The sequence below is a fragment of the Gracilinanus agilis genome, chromosome 4 (assembly GCF_016433145.1).
Source record: "Gracilinanus agilis isolate LMUSP501 chromosome 4, AgileGrace, whole genome shotgun sequence".
NCBI lineage: Eukaryota > Metazoa > Chordata > Mammalia > Didelphimorphia > Didelphidae > Gracilinanus > Gracilinanus agilis.
Genome location: NC_058133.1, coordinates 14,261,675 through 14,280,581, shown reverse-complemented (window position 1 = coordinate 14,280,581; position 18,907 = coordinate 14,261,675). Strand labels below are relative to the sequence as shown.

General features: G+C 44.7%; 1 protein-coding gene across 1 annotated transcript in view; it reads left to right on the top strand.

Annotated features, from left to right (window-relative positions):
• Positions 1-18,907, top strand: part of PGM1 (phosphoglucomutase 1) — a 68,322-nt gene that overhangs the window by 33,522 nt on the left and 15,893 nt on the right. Inside the window, exons 2-5 of the mRNA XM_044671831.1 lie at positions 8,688-8,850; positions 9,978-10,124; positions 12,166-12,291; positions 15,194-15,384. Coding sequence (XP_044527766.1) covers positions 8,688-8,850; positions 9,978-10,124; positions 12,166-12,291; positions 15,194-15,384 — 627 coding nt within the window. The remainder of the gene's footprint in view (positions 1-8,687; positions 8,851-9,977; positions 10,125-12,165; positions 12,292-15,193; positions 15,385-18,907) is intronic.

Genomic DNA, 18,907 nt, shown 5'->3' with positions numbered 1-18,907 from the left:
GAAGGAAGGAAGGAAGGAAGGAAGGAAGGAAAAGAGAAAAGAAAGGGATTGGGTGGGAAAGAAAGAAAAGTGAGAATAAAGACTGAGGGAAGAGAAGAGAGAGGGAAAGATAAGAGAAGAACAAGAGAAAAGAGAAGAATGTGGAAAAGGAAGAAAAAAGAATGAAAGTGACAGAGGCAAAAGATGAAGGCAGGAGTGAGAAAATAGTAAAGAAGAGGGGAAAATAGACTGAAATATGACAAGAGGAAAGAAAGAATAGAAAAAGGAACTATGGAAAAGAGAAGAAAGCTAAAGGCTAAAAAAGAGAAAAGTGGAAAAAGGGAGAAAAGAGAAAGAAAAAGAAAAACAAGGAGAAAGGGGAGAGAAAGAAGGAAGGGAAGAAAAAGAAAAATAAAGAAAATGAGAGAGGAGGAGTGAGGGAGAGAGGGAGAGAGAAAGAGAGCGGGGTAGAGAATGAGAGAGAGAGGGAAAGGGGGAGGGGAAAGGGAAAGATGGAGAGAGGAAAAAGAGAGAGAGGGAGGGGAAAAGGGAGAGTAAAAGAGAGCAGAAGAGAGAGAGAGAAACCACCCCAAAAACTCACTATAAACTGTCCCCTTAACTATTTTCTAACAGGCTTCTAGGAGGAATGTATCCTCTGTAGCTGGTGCTAATGAGGGCTGAGGAGAGAAGGGTTTTCTTTTCTTTCAATGGCCTCCTTGTTGTAGTTCAGCCACTTGTCAAACAGGCAAACAAAACCCAGGACCTGCAGTCTCTTATGGACAGGGCGGCACTGCAGAAATCCTGGGAGGGAATTGGAAAATATTCGGTGTAGGCTTTCCAAGTGGCCCTTGTGCCTGGGGACCTGCTTCTAATAACCCGGTACACAAAGGAGGCCTGTTTACAGTGAGCTTGTGCAGTGGGATAGAGATAATAACCCCTGAAGGGCTGGGAGGAGACTCAGCTCTGGCTTTGTATATTGGCTTGATGAACTGGCACCGGAGGACTCCAACTCTTGGCTTCTGTGATTCAATAGGACAAAAAGCCCTGCTCTTAATATAACAGTTGACACAGATGCCCCGGCTAGTCATCACGGCCATCACCGGCATATTCCCGGCTTGCCCTGCAGAATCCTGGTTGGATTCAAACCCGTAGCTCTCGATTCTTAAATAGTTTAGGTGATGCCTAGAAATGTCAGCCTGACATTCCAGTCCCTGCAGTTTCATCTTTAATATTCACTCCTTGGGGGGAAAACAGTCTGGCCGTGGGAGCAGAAGCCTGAGCGCGCGGGCGCCAAATGAGCCCTGTATTCATTAGCCTTCATTTCAGGGGCACCCTAAGCAGGTGTGACTACAAAAGCCAGCCTGAAAACCAAAGCAAACAAAAAGACCCCAACCCACCAAGCCCCGACTGCCAAGCCAAGCATCAAAGCTTCTCTGAGGGAGATGCCACGGCTCATAATTGCGCCCCATGGCGGTCGCCCTGCGGGTGAGGTGACCCCCACACATGGGCTGCTGCTCCAGGAGGAAGCGATTGGGAGCATCCGTGTTTTTAAGCTAAAATACGACGTGCTATAAATCTCATCCGGGAAGGGAGCTGGGAAGGGAATGGCATTAAGATGCTTTTAATCTTTGGAGCAAGAATAGATGGAACATTATTCTTAAACATCCATCTCGACCGGCGAGGGGGACAGAGGGAGCTGCCTGCTTTGGCCGTGATATATCTGGCTTCATTTCATCTCCGTGTGGCACTAAGGAAGGGGGAAGAGGTGGGGAGAATGTGGAATTCAGACAGTTCCTATGGACGTGTCCTTATTTATGAGTCAGAGGTTTGCTAAATAATACATTGAAGTGCTACTCGTTGGCTAAGCAGTATATTAGTGAGCTCTGTCTGGGCTCCAGCGGGCACAGCCCCAGTGATAGCCCTGCCTTTTTTCAAGGGCATGACTTATTAAAACCAGCCTCTGCGATTTAGGGAGTCTGGGACTTGCCTGATAGGCTCTCAGCTGAATTATTGAAAAGATTTAATAAAGCATTTGAGAGGCAATGTGTACTGAGGAGGGGGCTCTGTGACCCTGGATAAGTCACTTACCTTCATCATAAAAATCTCATCATCCCCCCGACAACTCTCCAAAGCCCCATGTGTTCCAGAAGAATGGCTAAACTACAATGGTGAAAGGAATGTATACTCTGGGAGTTCCCTACTGATATCACAGGTCTGAACCAAAACACCACCACCAACAATAATAACAATGGTTCTTGTTTAGTCATTTCTCAGTCCTGTCTGACTCTTCATGACTCCACTTGGGGTATTCTTGGCAAAGACACTGGAATGGTTGGCCATTTCCTTCTCCAGCTCATTTTACAGATGAGGAAGTGGAGGCAAACAGGGTTAAGTGATTTGCCCAGGGTCACACAGCTAGCATGTGTCTGAGGTCAGATTTGAACTCAGGTGTTCAGTGTTCATGACTCCAGGCATGGCAGTCTATCCACTGAAGCCATAATAGCTTCATTTATATAGTCCTTTTTTCCATAGATCTGATTTGATAATAGTAATAATAATGATAAAGTTGGGGAGCTTACCTCAATTTCCCCATCTGTAACATGTGTATAAATGGAGATTTTGAACCTTGGACTGGATCCCCCATAAGTCCCTTAGTATTTCCCCAAATTCCCTTTAATCTCTCCTGCACCTTCACATTTGTGTGGTCACGTTATTGTTTTATAGTTGGCTGTAACTCCTCCCTCTTCCTCTTTTGCTCTGGCGAGCGGGCTGGTTAGTACCCCTTTAGTTAGTTCTTTTTGTTAGTTTATTATTAATAAAACTATAATATTTAGTTCTTTGCATATTAATTTTAATCTCTACATATGAGACTATCACTAGTTGCCATAGTGGATAGAGTGCTACACTTGGAGTTAGGAAGACCTGAATTCAAATCCTAGCTCAGATACTTACTAGTTGTGTGACCCTAGGCAAGTCATTTAATCCCTTTGCCTCAATGTCTTTATCTCAAAATGGGAATAATAATAGCTCCTGCCTCCCAAGTCATTGTGAGGATCAGATGAGCTGACATCTGTAAAGCATTTTGTAAACCTTAAAGCATGATGCTTTATTGTATTATTGAATATTTCTATCATTTAATGTTTTATGATTTAATTATGACTAAATCGTAAAATAAAATTTTTCTTGTTTAATATTTTACTGTCATCACCTCTGCTGGCTCAGATCTCAGTCTTTAATTCTATGATTTGATCCAACCCAACATGGTGTGTGTGTGTGTGTGTGTGTGTGTGTGTGTGTGTGTGTGTGTATAGAAGAGGCTTTTTACTTGTTTGTTCTATATGCCCCCAATTCCAGCCATTTTAAGATGTAGCCAATGGTCAGTGGTTGTAGCCAGGGCACTGGGGTGGCAGCGGGGAGGCAGCCTCCCTTTTCCCCTCCAGGATCTCAGCGATTCTTAACCAGGGCAGTAAGTTGGATGTCTGTTTTCCTGTGGCCTCCTCTTCCCCCTTAATACTTTTAAATGAATTACCGAATGGAGCCTAAGACACGCGGGCTCCTTCCCCTGGGTCTCCTGTGCATTCAGACTGTCTCCATTTTCAGGAAATTGTGATGTGCGGCGTCAAAGCCTGGCAGGGCGGCCCATTTGGGATATTGATGCCCCAGTCTGTACCCAGGCTGCCGGGGGGGGGGGGGGGGAACGTGTTTAGATATGAGAAAGGACAGCTGGGTGTGGTCAGCGGGACAGAGAAACTTGACCGGCTCTTCCATAAGGCTGGGGAGCCGCGAGGGCCGCCGTTGATTACAAAGATTTCAAGGGTCCTTCCTGGGTTCCTGGCCCTAGAAATGGGTTGTATTCCGCCTGCGCCCTTCCCTTCTGTGCCCTTTGGTTCAGTCTCCAAGCGAGGCTGGACCTCCTGGCCCGGCTGGTGCTGATCTCCCGGGAACTCGAACTCAGGTTCTAGACTGTCTGCTTGTGGGATTTGCCATTCTGGCCACGTCAGGCAGCAGAACTTGAATCCTTTCAGTAAACCCTCTGAGCCCCCTTGATGGAGTTCTGAACCTGGGCTCCCTGAATTTGTTTTGATAATATTTTTGTTATATTACTACAGCATCTGTATAATATATTATAATATCATATTGATATTTTTGTTATATTATTACTATAGCATCTGTATAATATATTATAATGTGTTGATATTTTTGTTATATTACTATAGTATGTGTATAATATATTATAATATCATGTTAATATATTTTTTTAATTTTTTAAACCCTTGACTTCTGTGTATTGGCTCCCAGGTGGAAGAGTGGTAAGGGTAGGCAATGGGGGTCCAGTGACTTGCCCAGGGTCACACAGCTGGGAAGTGTCTGAGGCCAGATTTGAACTGAGGACCTCCCAACTCTAGGGCTGACTCTCCATCCACTGAGCTACCCAGCTGCCCCTTGTTGATAATACTTTGATAGCAGTATTCCAACAGAGCTGGTTTCTTTGTAGCCTCGTGAATTTAATTTTGTACATAATAAACAGGGCTCTGAGAAGGGACCTCCTGGCGTCCCCAGGCTGCCACAGGGGCGATGCTAGGGGCAAAGGCTTCGTTAAGAGTTTGTAGAATCCTAGAGATGGAAGGGGCCCTCGAGGTGACCCAGTCTCAGCCCCTTTCCCTTCATTTTAAAGTTGAGGAACCTGGAAACCAGAGAGGTTCAATGACCTCACCAAAGTTGCACAGTTAATAAGTGGCAGAATCAGAATTAGAACCCAAGTCCTATGATTTTAATCAAGTATTCTTTCAATTCAGAAAGCATTTATTAAGCCTTTCCAATGTGCTGGGAGCTGAGGATACAAATGAAACAGCTTTTGCCCTCAAGAAATTTAAAGTCGACTGAGGGCACGGGGAGTGCTTTAAAAATATACTCAGTGATCATATACGTCTAACCCAGTGGAATTGCTTGTCAACTCCGGGAGGGGGAGGAAGACAACAAGAGTCATGTAACCTTGGGGAAAAAAAATAAAAAAAAAATAAGCCTTGCCATAAAAAATTAAAAATATACTCAGATTAAATGCCAAGTAACATTTTTTGAAGGAATGTACCTTAAACCCTTGAGGAGTTCAGGAATGATCTCCTGAAGGGTTCACAAAGCTCAATTGAGGATATAAGGCAGAATTGTAAAACAGAAGGCAGGAATGGAAAATTCTAGAGGGGAAAGATTTGGGGTCTTGAGGCAGCTAGGTGGCACTGTGGATAGAGCTCTGGACTTGGGAGTCAGAAAGACCTGAGTTCAAATCCTGTCTCAAACATTTAAGTAACTGTGACCCTTGACTAGTCCCTTCCCTGCTCTCTGCCTCAGTTTCCTCATCTATAAAATGGGGATAATAGCACTTACTTCACAGAGTTATTGTGAGGCTCAAATGAGAGATAATATTTGTGAAGTGTGTAGCACAGTGTAGCAGAGCAGGAGTTTCATAAATGCTTATTCCCTTCTCTTCCCCCTTTGTGTCCCCAGCATCTGACACAGTGCCTTAGCATCGATTTATGTTTGTCAAATTGAAGAAGTTTAGGTGCTGTTAGGGGAAGGGTGGCAGCCAGTCAGTTGCCAAGCCCTGGCCACTTGGTCTTTGCGATATCTCCAACATGTACCCCTTTGCTGCCACCGCCTCATTACCGTCACCTCCTCACTGGTCTCTCTGCCTCAGGGCTCTCCTTTCTTCCATTCCCACTTTCTCTCAGCTCGTCACAGAGTTTCCCATAGCATTGCACTAATGGTCGCCCCTGCCTGGCGGGCTCTTCCTCTTCACCATGAAGACAGAGAATCCCTCTTGTCCAAATGGGGCTCGAACATCACCTTTTAGGCAAAGCTTTTCCTCATCTCCTCAACTGCCAGAGCCCCTGCCCCCTGACTACGTTGTACTGCATTCTTCATGGCATTGTTATTTTCTTCTCTTTCTATTTATTCCACACGTCATAATGGGTGTTCTTATTGCCTCTTCTGGTAGAATGTAAGCTCAGGGTGAGCAGGGGACTTTTTCACCTATTATATTTGCCTTCTTTATGCCTGGTACATAGTAGGCACTTTAATAAATGTTTGCTGATTGTTTGAATCTCCAATTCATCGTTCTCTTGGCAGCCAACATTCTTTCTGATCCACAGGTCTGAACATGCTACTCCTCCATTTGAAAACCGTCAGTAGTTCTTTCTTGCCTGTAGGATAAAACGAGCACCTTCCCTGGGCACCCGAGAGCCCGCACCACCGCGATCCAACCCACTTTTCCAGTCAATTCAGATTTCTTCACCTCCCACACAAAATCCCATCCAAAGGAAAATAGAATCTGTTCCCTGTTCTTGTTCTCCCTGTCCCTTGTCATTCTCTCTCCTGGGAATCAAGAGGTCTAGTCTTTGGACCTCTGTGTGCCTTGGTTTCCCGTTTCCCTTTGTGTACAGTAAAGAGGTTATGGGCCAGAAAGTGCTTGATTTTGAGTGCTAAGATGTAACTAGAATGAATCACATGCTTGTTGAGGGATCAGGGAAGGTGGGCAGCTTTAATTATTAGATAGAGGCTTAGAGGTCAAATCTGGCCTCAGACACTTTCTAGCCCATGTGACCCTGGGCAAGTCACTTAAACCCAATTGCCTCGCCCTTGTTGCTCTTCTATCTTAGAACTGATACTAAGACAGAAGGCAAGAGTTTAAATTAAAAAAAAATATGTTGTACACCTACTATGTGCAAGGTGTTGTCCCAGGTGCTGAAAAGGTTGATCAGAGAGTGCTGTTTTTGTCTGAGGATAGCAAGGTGGTACAGTGCTGGGCTAGGAGTCAGGAAATGTGACCCTGGCAAGTCCCTTCACCCTGTTTACCTCAGTTGATTTATCTGTAAAATGAACTAGAGAAGGAAATGGCAAACCACTCTAATGTCTTTGTTAAGAAATCCCCAAATGGGGTCATGAAGAGTTGGATGTGACTGTACTACTGAACAACAACAATTTTTATTGCCACTTTACAGATGGGAAAACTGAGGTTCAGACTAGTTCAGTAACTTGCCCAAGACCACACAGGCAGAGCTGGAATTTGAACCTAGGACCTATGATTCAATCTAGCACTCTTTCCACTACATATTTTTGACTCATGAGACCAGAAAATGTACTTGGATCTAGAGAGGCTTTTTTTTTTTTTTTTTTTTTTTTTTTTTTTTTAAACCCTTGTACTTCGGTGTATTGTCTCATAGGTGGAAGAGTGGTAAGGGTGGGCAATGGGGGTCAAGTGACTTGCCCAGGGTCACACAGCTGGGAAGTGGCTGAGGCCAGATTTGAACCTAGGACCTCCCGTCTCTAGGCCTGACTCTCACTCCACTGAGCTACCCAGCTGCCCCTCTAGAGAGGCTTTTAAAAAAAATTGGTATCTTTTATTTTTATATTTCCTTCATTTCCCAATATAACTTACTTCCTTCACCTCTTAAAGATCCATCCCTATAACAAAGAACAAAAAAAGAGAAATGAAACCATTCAGCAAAACTAAACAATCCATTATTATAACTTCCATGCTCCACACCTCCAGTCCATTACCTCTGCAAAGCAACTGAGAAGAGGTGACTTCTCATGCCCCTTCCTTGGGGCCATTCTTAGCCATGGTAACTTCACAGCACTCAGTTTTGAATGGTTTAGTTGTTCATTCCATTTATATTGTCGCTGTCTTTTCTTTGTTCTTCTTCTTTCATTCTAAATCAGTTTCTCTAAATCAGTGTTTCCCCAACTGTTTTGGCCTCCCGCCCCCTTTCCAGAAAAAATATTACTTAGTCCCCTGGAAATTAATTTTTAAAAATTTTAATAGCAATTAATAGGAAAGATAAATGCACCTGTGGCCATCACCGCCTTCCTGGATCGCTGCAGCACCCACCAGGGGGCGGTGGCGCCCACTTTGGGAATCACTGCTCTAAAATCTTTCTTTGTTTTTCTGAAATCTTCCTGTTCATTTCATGTAACTTAGGAAAAATCTCTTCATGGTTTCACCCATTTCCTATCAGATGGGCTTCTACATTTTTCCCTATTTTTTTTTTTCTTTTTTTTGCTACTACCAACCCTCCCAAAGTGTTGCTATAAATGTTCTGAGTGTATGAGGGCTCAGAAAGATTATTCCTTGAAATGAATACTTTCATTTGTTAAAGCCTTCCTCTCCTTCTGGGTCATCCTGTTCTGAAGTGACATAGTCTGAGAAATAACCCAAAGTCTGAATGATGTTGTTCAACTCTTGTGGCCACATAGAGGTCACCATTCAGAGACAATTTGTCCAGGCTTTTGTCAGTGTCGGTATTAAGAGAATCTCAACTCTACTTAGTGGAAATAGAGACATCTTTGTTAGGTCTTTCTATGGTACTTTCTTCTGGGAAATGATTCTGGCTTATTTATGGAAAATACTGAATCTGGAAACAAGAAGGACTTGGTTAAAATCCCACCTCCCTGGGCAGTATTACTTTGGTATGGACTGTCTGTGAGAAGGAACTTCTGGTGTGGAAGGTCCCTCTATCCATTTAGACTGGACCTTCACAGGTCGCTTGGAGTCCTAGTGATTAAATGACTTGCTCATTGTAATAATAACACTAGCGTGTGTCAGAAGCAAAACTTGAGCTCAGATCTTCCTGGCTATGAGAATAAACCTCCATCTACGGTCATCTAATCAAACTAGCTGTTTAAATTCTGTATTTTGCGGATTCTCCTTCTAGATTGGAAGACTGGTGATCGGACAGAATGGCATACTCTCCACCCCTGCTGTGTCTTGCATTATTAGGAAAATCAAAGCCATCGGTGGGATCATTCTGACAGCCAGCCATAACCCCGGGGGTCCCAATGGGGACTTTGGAATCAAGTTTAATATCTCCAATGGAGGTGAGTTAATTCTTTGCCAACGGATGAGCCAACTGTCTATGCCTAGGGTGACCTGGGTTCCAAGGAGATCATTCTCAGTAAGGTTCTTAGGCTTTTTGTCCCTCTGCTTCCTTTTCTATGAAGACAAACAGAACCCTCATTCCTCTGTATTTGACTGTGGTCAACAAGCTACAGAATCAGGAAATGTGGAATTTGAAGAACCTGTCATACAGCAGGCATGAAATCCAGGCAATGTCTTGAGAACTCAAGGAAGGCCCTCCAATATGTTGGGTAGGACTCCTATAGGCAGTTAGGTGGCTCAGTGCAAGCACCAGGCTTTGAGTCAGGAAGACCTGAGTTCAAATTTAGCCTCAGACACTTATTAACTGTGTGACCTTGAGCAAAGCAATTAGCCTCCATCTGCCTCAGTTTCCTCAACTGTAAAATGGAGATAAGAATATCTCCCTTTCTAGGTTGTTGTGAGGATCAAATGAAATAATTTTTAAAAACTCTTGCCTTCTAAGCTTATAATTAATGCTATGTATAGATTGATTCCAAGACAGAAGAGCAGTAAGGTCTAGGCAGTGGGGGTTAAGTGACTTGCTTACGGTCACACAGCTAGGAAGTATCTAAGTCAGATTTGAATCCAAGACCTCCTGCCTTTAGCCCTGACTCTCAACCCACCGAGGCATTTAGTTTCCCCCCTTAAATGAGATAATGTTAATGAATGTGGCACTATCTTTGGCACATAGTAGGTACTTAATAAATGCTTATTACCACCCCTTTCCCCCTTTCTGAGCTATGGGTACATGGCTGGACTTGTTCTTTAGGAAAATCACTTGAATATGTATGTATAAGAGGTATTAGAGCAATGAGTGGTTTTAAATTTCCTTTCTCTGTACTAAATATCCCATGATCATTATTATCTGGGTGACCTTGTGTAAATCACTTCATTTTCTGGGGCCTCAGTTTCCTAATTTGTAAAATGGGGGAGTTGGACTCCATGTTTTCTTCTAGCTCTGACTCATATGGTCTTTTTCCCTCAGGAATGTGAATTAGCAGTGATCCGTTAATGCACATGGATTGCTCAGCTCTTTTCCCTCCATTACTATGACCTAGTGACCCCAGATTTGCTGTCTAATTTACAGGACCAGCTCCTGAAGCCATCACGGAGAAAATCTTCCAGATCAGTAAGACAATCGAAGAGTATGCGATCTGCCCAGACTTGAAAGTCGACCTCAGCGTCCTTGGAAAACAGCAGTTTGACTTGGAGAACAAGTTCAAACCATTCACAGGCATGTGCCTCTTCCCTCATCTCCTACCTGGGATCCTTCGCCCCGAAGTTTTCCCAGGAAACTGGCCTTTTGGAAGACGGCCCATCCCTTCAGATGCTTCGTATGCATTAACCAGCTGACCTGAACTCCGTGTTATTCATTGAGCATCGTATTGATGCCTTTTGTTTTGATAGCAAAGCCCTCCTTTTCTGGTATTTTGGCCCCCACTAATTCTGCCCTTGTAAGAAGGGAAATCCCTTGTAAAAATCCAGGGAAACATGTGACTATATATAAATCATTCTGGATCTCTGTCTCCCCACTTTGCCTACTGAGGAGAGAAGGGTGTGTTCCAACATCAGCTGAACCCATTTTGTAGGGAAAGGACACTGTGATGGGCTTCCTGACCTTAGAGACTTTACCCCTATAAAATACAGAACTTGGGTTACATCATCTCTAAGGTCCTTTTCAACCCTAATAACATTATATCAGACTTCTCCAATAGATAAGTGGTCAAAGGATATGAAGAAATATATTGAGGCAGCTTGGTGAAGCAGCGGATAGTGTTGGACATGAGAGTCAAGGAGGCTTGAGTTTGAAACCTGGCTAGGTGACCCAGAGTAAGTCACTTCACTTCTGACTGCCTCTGCTCCATTAGCTGTAAAAATATAATAATAGCACTTACCTTATGAAGTTGTTGTGAGCCATAAATAAGATAACATACAAAGGGGAAAGACAGGCACTCATGCATTATTGGTGGAGCTGTGCATTGGTGTAAACATTCTGGGAAACCATTTGGATTTATGTTGAGAAAGTGATGAAGATGGTCATACTCTTTAACTCAGAAGTCCCACTGTTGAGCATATATACTATAAATATGAAAAATAATTATGACTGAAATAATAATATAAATTAGTATTTTAATTAAAGCCATGCTGATAGATAAAGTCATTAGACCACGCGCTTGTAAGAATTCAAAATTGCCACCTAGCCATAATTGTTACCTCCATGTAGCTCAAGTAGCTAGAAGAGAGGAAGTTCAAAGGCACTACAGGAGTATATATTTCTTTTTCTTACATCCTCCCACTTCCTGTCTACCATGAGGAATCATGGGAAATGTAGTTTTTAAGGTCCCCACGTGTCCATAGAAAATATATATATATACTTTTAGGTGGCATCTCCCAGATTCTACTCTTACAATACCAAATGATAACAACAAAGAGAAAGACATCCTGTGTGTCTGTCTATATATTCCTAGTAGTGGCTCTTATGGGAGCAAATAAAACAGAAACATAGTGGGGAATGCTGGGACAGATTTGAAAATAACATGCTTTTTATACATATACACATATGTATGTTTGTGTGTACATATACGTATAAATATAGAAAAGATTACTCTACCATAAGAAATAATGATCAGGAGGAATTGAGAGAGAAAAATGGGAAGACTTAATATGGGCTGATGTAGTGATGGAGACAAGACCAGCAGATAATCCACATATTGACTACTATTCTGATGACCAATTAAAGACTAATCTAGGGCTGAACCCTTTGTAATTGGAATTAGCAGTCTTGGTCCAGGAGAGAGATGAGAAGATGCACCTCTTCCTTTCCTTGTGAAGGTGGAGTACTATGGGTGTGGGATGGAGTGTGTGTTGCCAGGCTGGTCCCTATATTGGTCTGATATTACTCTGTTAGGGAAGGCTCACTGATAGAGGAAATGGGGCATTGGAAAATGACTGTGACATAAAGACAAAAGGCATTGATGAAACTTTTTTAAAAATAAAGAAATTGAATCATACTTTTCCTGATCCCACTGAAACCTAGACCTAAGCAGAGCTAGTTAACACACTATACCTACAAAGCCATATTAGGCCAATAAGTTTTTAAGATAATTCATGCTAATATTTATTTTGAGATAGAAGGAACTTGGGAGATTGAGGCCAATTTCCCCATTTTATAGATGAGGAAAGTAAGGTCCAGGAAGACAGAATGACCAATGTTACATTTATAGTTCAGGTTAAGTTTACTTATTCCATCTTTTTCTCTTGTTTTGTTTTCTCAGTGGAAATTGTGGATTCAGTGGAAGCTTATGCCACCATGTTGAGAAACATCTTTGACTTCAGTTCCCTAAAGGAGCTGCTCTCAGGCCCCAACCGGCTCAAGATTCGAATTGATGCCATGCATGGAGGTATGAAGTGATGGTCACAGTCAGGATAGCTTGGGTGGGTTGAGTTGGATTGGATTTGGACAACTGTGAATAATTTGACCTTTTTATCTTTTTTTTCCAAGCTCATGATATCAGAATTTTAGAACTAAAAGGGACTTGAAGTCCATAAAGGCCAACCACCTTGTTTTACAGATGAGAAAATTAAGACAAAAAAGGTTCAGTGACTTACCCAGGGTCACACAGCCTGGAAATGTCTGAACTTGGGGTTTGAACTCAGTCTTCCCAAGTTTAAATCTAGCTCTGTTGGTTTGTTCCTTAAAAATTGTATTCAGAATATTTTTTATAGCATTACTTCCTGGCTGTGAGGCTCTCTCCCTGTGCACAATGCCATTCTCCCTATCCTAGGTCCAGGCATCTTTATCACAAATAAGTAATCTCTAAAGGTAAAATGAGATACTATTTCTAAAATTCTATGCAAACCTTCAAGTATTATATAAATGCTAGTCTTTATTTTACAAGTAAATAGTATGGATAATGCCTAGAAATGTGCCTGGAAAAAAGTAAGTGTTTAGAAAATGCTTTTTGATTAGTTGATTGAAGTCTCAATTGAAAAGGACATTTAATATCAGTAGGTCCAACTCCAATTAGGACAAGAAACCCCTTTGAGATATTCCCAACAAATGGCTGGTCATCTAGCCCGTGCTCGAAGACCTCTGGTAGGTGGGAAGCCATGACTTCTTTTTTCTTTTTTTTTTTTTTTTAAACCCTTAACTTCTGTGTATTGGCTCCAAGGCAGAAGAGTGGTAAGGGTGGGCAATGGGGGTCAAGTGACTTGTCCAGGGTGACACAGCTGGGAAGTGTCTGAGGCTGGATTTGAACCTAGGACCTCCCATCTCTAGGCCTGACTCTCCATCCACTTTGCTACCCAGCTGGCCCCCCCCCATCCATGACTTCTTTTTGAAAAATTCTTAACCTTGGTCTTCCTATCTTCCTTAGGTTGGATGCTCAGGAGTTAGTTAGTCACGGTTCTGATTCCATCTCTGAACCCTATGGGAGCTTGACTGTTCTGTTTCTCACCCAAGTTGGTTTGTCCCTCCTCAGGCCTCCCCACCCGGCATGGCCTCTTCCTCCAGGGAGCTCGTTGTATGGATACTGAACTTGGAGAGATACTTGATTGGTTTAACGCACTGAAGTTCAGAACTTAAAGCAGCTTCCCCAGTAGCAGGCATGTACGTGACACTGTCCTTTGTGAATCCATCTGTCGAGGCAGGGAGCCCATTCTAGCATGGGCAGCTCTGACCTCAAGCTTCAATCAGGCTCTTTGCCACTGCCCTCTGCTGCTCCTAGTTCTCTCCTCAGGAGCCAAGCAGATCATGGCCAGCCCCTCCTAGCACATGTGGCTACAATGGAGAGAGGCTTTTTTAAATTTTATTTTAAAAGAAGCTACTTTTGACCTTAGTAACAGTTCTAAGACAGAAGGGCAAAAACTAGGCAAATGGAGTTAAGTGACTTACCCAGGGTCACACAACCAGGAAGTGATTAAGGAGGCTGCTTTTAAAATCCAATAGCCCAGGACAGCCCTGCTCAAGTGACGGGTTCCCTTACCAGGAGACCCTTTTGAGCCCTTCCCTGACTAACCCAGCATTGCTAGTCTCACTTTAGTCATTTGTGAGTCTCCTTTTCAGTGACTCATACAAGAAAGCCAGCCTCATCCCCTGGCAGTATTACTTTGTTTTTGACCCAAACTGTGCTTCTCCAGCTCGATCCACATTTTACTTGCCAATCTTGGCTCCAAAACACTTTCAACTATGTCCAAAATCAAATCCACCCTAAGACGGCAACTTGCTTCCGTTGTGAGTATTGAGGAAGAGGCGCCCCAGGCCCCTACAGGCAAATGGGGCTTAGTGAGTGATTGCTATGTGCCTGCCATCGAGGATGCTGGGCTCTGGCTAGTGAGATGGTCTCAGGCAGGAAGGCTTCTGCCCTGTCCTGTGAGCCCTCAGGGGGCTTGGTTGGAGGAGCTGGAGCCAGTGAATAGCTGTTTAATAACAGGGGCTGGGGAACAAGCATCTATGAAGTCCAGAGAACGGAGCCAGGAATTCATCTGTCAAATGAATCACCGGATCTAGGGACTGGGCAGAAAAAGGAGGCAGGAATTCACATGCATTGATGGTTTGAAAGCCAAGGTGGGGGCAGCTGGGTGACTCAGTGCATAGAGAGCCAGGTCTGGAGATGAGAGGTTCTGGGTTCAAATCTGACCTCAGACATGTACAGCTGTGTGACTCTGGGCAAGTCACTTAACCCTAATGGCCTAGTCCTTCCCCTCTTCTGTCTTGGAAGCCATAATGAGTATCTACTCTTTTTTGTTTTTTTTTTAACCCTTAACTTCTGTGTATTGGCTCCTAGGTGGAAGAGTGGTAAGGGTAGGCAATGGGGGTCAAGTGACTTGCCCAGGGTCACACAGCTGGGAAGTGTCTGAGGCCAGATTTGAACCTAGGACCTCCCGTCTCTAGGCCTGACTCTCCATCCACTGAGCTACCCAGCTGCCCCGAGTATCTACTCTTAAGACAGAACATTCCACGTCCATTTTTTCTCACCAAAAGTATTGGAAGCTTCTTTAGAGAGGATTAGAGCGGAGAACTTCTGAGCAATCAATCGGCCAGGCAAGAGCATCTACTCCCTACTATGTGCCCCGCTGCTAGGCACGGAGAACAGAGACAAAAGTAAAAAGCTCCCGCCACTGAGGAGCTCTGAGTCCACGTGGTGGAGTGGATGAAGAGAAGCCTGCTGGGAGAGAGGCACGGAGAGCCGGGGCAGGAGGAGGCTGTCCTTGGAGGGGAGCCACCTAAGGGGTGATGAGCGAACGTTCCTTAAAGTCACTGATGTTCACATCTGGCAAACGTTCCTTTCTTTCCCCGTCTAGTTGTGGGGCCCTACGTTAAGAAGATCCTGTGTGAAGAGCTCGGTGCCCCTGCTAATTCGGCTGTCAACTGCGTCCCCCTGGAGGACTTTGGGGGCCACCACCCCGACCCCAACCTGACCTACGCTTCTGATCTGGTGGAGACCATGAAGACCGGCGAGCATGATTTTGGGGCTGCCTTTGATGGAGATGGGGTGAGTCAACTCAACTCAACCAGCATTTATGGAGTAGCCCTACTGTGTGCCAGGAAGCGTGTTAGGTGCCGTGGATTCGAAGACCGGTGAGGCAGCCCCAGCCTTCAAAGTAAGCCCGAGAGCTTCCGCTCCATCGAGGAAAGAACAAGTACATATAGAATTATATCCAAATATCTCCACGTAGGGGGTGGCATTTACCTTTGGGGGCCTTGTGGTAATGGAGATGAATTTTCGCGGCATCTCGTGGACCCGAGGAGAGGACAGTTTGAATATTCCTGGCAGAGGGAGCACTATTTAATGACCTGTTTCCCCTCCTTTTCTGAAACCAAATATGGCTCAGATGGGGTTTTATCCTAGAATGGAAGAGGACACTTTCCTTGAAGTTAGGGAGACCTGGGTTCCAGTCCTGCCCCTGACCCTCCTGGCTTTGTACCCTTGGGCCAGCCTCCAGGGAAGACATTTCACAGTCAGAACTAGAACTGATGCCTGGGGCTGGCTAGCCCTACCTGTGCCTGTCTGTAGGAGTTATGGGCTCTGAGTCAGCATAGCGGAGTGGATGAAGAGAAGCCTTTGGAGTCAGGAAGACCCAGATTAAAATCCTGCCTCTGATCCATGTTGCAGGGGTGACCCTAGACAAGTCACTTCCATCTCAGCATCCCCGGCAACTCTCTTAAGATTGCAGATTGTGGAACAGGTGCTCTGCCTTGGTGGAGGGAGTTTCCTCACCCAGAATGTTCCTATGCCCACGAAATCACGATTTGAACCCCAAAGCATTTCCACTCTTGTCTCATTCCTCTTTTCCACATGGTGGCAACCTTCAACCCTTTTCTCTTCTTTTTGTAAATCCCTGAATTCTTGAATTGAGTTGATTTCAAGAAGCATTTCTTGAGCAGCTACCCAGTGCTTATACAGTAGGTGCTTAATAAATGCTCTTTGACTGATGGTGTGCCAGGCACTGTGTGAGGCAGTGGGTTTACCGAGGCAGAAATTAGGAAGCTGGGCTCGACCCTCAAGGAGGCTGCTCTGGCCTCTGGTGGGTCCTGCCTCGCAGGGAAGGCTTCGAATAGGAGCCGCAGCCCAGCCAAGCGAGGGGAGGAGGGAGAAGCCTTCGCTCCATCACACCTCCAAGGACCAGCTTGTGGAGTTCCGGAATTCCATTCACCCTCCCCTGGGTCCCTCCCACCGTACCTTGTATCAGGGTCCTTGTGACACCAGACTGACATAGAGCTGGGTCAGACCTTCTTTGTGTCATGGGACCTTTTGTCAGTCTCGGGAAGCTGTTGGACCCTTCTTAGAATCATGGTTTTAAATGCATTGGGGTAGCACCAGGTAGAGAGAGTGTCAAGCCTGGAGTCGGGAGGACCTGTGTTCAAATCTTCCTTCAAATACTTCCTAGCTGGGTGACCCTGGCCAAGTCACTTAACTCCCCTTGCCTGGCTCTTACTGTTCTTCTGCCTTGGAACCAATACACAGTATGGAGTCTAAGATGGAAGGTGAGGGTTTTTTTTTTTAAAAGAAATCCCTTCTTTACTTTAAATAAATAAGTAAAGCATTTATGAAGCACTTACTGTATAAAACACACTGCTAAGTGCTAGAAGTGCTAGAAATCAGACCATCTGTGCCCTCGAGGAGCCCATAGGGAAGGTTTCGGAAGGGAGGTCTCATGGACTTTGGGGTCCAGCATACGGCCCTAAAGTCTCTTTTTAAATGTTATTTCCACTGATAAGATACGACCCGTTTCTGTTGTACATTTGATGATGCCAAAGACTCCATGGCCAAGTTTTGGCCATTGAAGACCCTTTCTGGGTCTGCAGTAGCTATGGCTGTAGCCCCCTGCAAAGGGGCATCTCCACAGGGGCTGCTTCCCAGAATCCTATTGGGCTGGGAGCATTACTATTCCCAAGACTTTGGGGTTCAGGGTCTGGGCTATCTCTATTTGGGTCTGAGGGAAGATGGTGGTCAAGCTACTGCTGGTGCTGTGACTTGCCCGGCACAGGCTGCCCCCCTCCTCTCCCTGCCGCTTCAGCTAGGCTGGCCTTCCTGCCCCGTGCGTGGCAGTTGGTTGGCAGTGAGAGGGGCTCCCTGGACCCCTCTCCACAGGAATATGATAGTATGAAGGCTGGGCTGGAAGCAGGGCCGGCGGGCCGGGAGGTGCCGTCTCCAAAGGTTCTCGTGCCCATCTGACTGTTGGCTGCAATTGGTCAGCAGTGGTTGCTGGCGTGGCCCTCTCTGCAGTGATTTCTGCCATCAGGGATGACTGTGGGGCTGGGCTAGAAGAGAGCTCAAGGTTTGGGGACTCGACTCAGGCATGATGCACTATTTCAAGGATCTGTCAGCTCATCGGGGTGGCTCCTTTCCAGCTTCCAACCTACGACCCAATGATGCTATGGGGACGCCTTCCATGAATGTAGCTGCCGCCCTTTCTGGACTTTGGGTGGCCATCTTCATGGCCTTCTCAGACTTCCCAAATTAACTGCCTGGTGCTGGCCAGTCTCCTGACAGTGAGGGACCCCAAACTTGGCTGAGCGGGTCCTTCTAGAGTAGACACTCATTGTTATGGTCAGCAAAACTCACACCCACCTCCTGATAATATTTCGCAAAAAAATCAAACATTTTTTTTAAAATTAGCTCTTTCTTAAAAATATCATTCTCTTTTTGATAACTTTTGGGGAATTCCATGAGATTCCCAGCTAAGATCAGTTTGTTTTAAGATGCTGGGGAGTTCATGGGATCATAGCTCTAGAGCAGAAGGGGCTTTATGGCCATCGAATTCAGTTCTCTCATTTTACAGCTGGGGAAACTGAGGCTCAAAGAAGGTAAGAGTTCTTTAAGGTCACCCAGGTAGAAAGTGACAGAAGCAGGATTTGAACCTGCATCCTCTGACTCTGAATCCAAAGTCTTCAAATCCTGGTTTTTTCACTGTACCATGATGTTACTGTATACATTGTACCCCTCTAAGACATACTAATCATCATTATTATAATGATTGGGATAGGTAACATTTCTAAAGTACATATTTTGTGCCAGGCACTGAGCTAAGCCCTCTTTAAATAGTCTCTCATTTGATTCTCTTAACAACCCTATGAGGTAGGTGATGATTATTTCCATTTTACAGATTAGAAAACATCTCAGAAGAAAAAGTCAGAGGTTTAGTGACTTGCCCAGGGTCACATAGCTAGTAAATATCTAAGTAATAATAAAAAAAAAATAGTAAATATCTAAGGCTAGATTTGAACTCAGATCTTCCCAACTCTAATCCCAGTGCTGTGTGCCCCCTAGCTGCCTCTAGACCAGGGGTTCCCAAGCTTTTTTGGCCTCCCGCCCCCTTTCCAGAAAAAATATTACTTAGTGTCCCCTGGAAATTATGAAACTATTTATTGAACTCAGAATAGAATGTAATACAAAAAAGTGTGGCCATCACCGCTTCCCTGGATCACTGCAGCACCCACCAGGGGGCAGTGGCGCCCACTTTGGGAATCACTGCTTTAGACTCTCCCATGGGGGATGGTTTGTCCCGAGTGCC